The following is a 260-nucleotide window of genomic DNA, read 5'->3' on the forward strand; positions in this document are numbered from 1 at the left end:
GCGCCGGCCCTTTCTTCACCGACCCGTTCTTCCTCATCGAGACCCTGTGCATCATCTGGTTCTCCTTCGAGCTCCTCGTGCGCTTCTTCGCCTGCCCCAGCAAGCCCGAGTTCTCCCGCAACATCATGAACATCATCGACATCGTGGCCATCATCCCCTACTTCATCACCCTGGGCACTGAGCTGGCCCAGCAGCAGCAGCAGAAGCAGCAGCCCGGCGGCAGCAGCAACAATGGGGGCCAGCAGCAACCCATGTCCCCG

At 61.9% G+C, this 260-nt stretch overlaps 1 protein-coding gene across 1 annotated transcript in view; it reads left to right on the forward strand.

Annotated features, from left to right (window-relative positions):
* Window positions 1-11: 11 nt before the first annotated feature.
* Window positions 12-260, forward strand: part of LOC104272575 (potassium voltage-gated channel subfamily A member 6-like) — a gene marked incomplete at its 5' end in the record, with an annotated part of 1,463 nt that continues 1,214 nt past the window's right edge. The window contains one exon of the mRNA XM_009867609.1: window positions 12-260. This exon is cut by the window's right edge and continues 1,214 nt beyond it. Coding sequence (XP_009865911.1) covers window positions 12-260 — 249 coding nt within the window.

Source organism: Apaloderma vittatum, unplaced genomic scaffold, assembly GCF_000703405.1.
Source record: "Apaloderma vittatum isolate BGI_N311 unplaced genomic scaffold, ASM70340v1 scaffold23714, whole genome shotgun sequence".
NCBI classification, from domain to species: Eukaryota; Metazoa; Chordata; class Aves; order Trogoniformes; family Trogonidae; genus Apaloderma; species Apaloderma vittatum.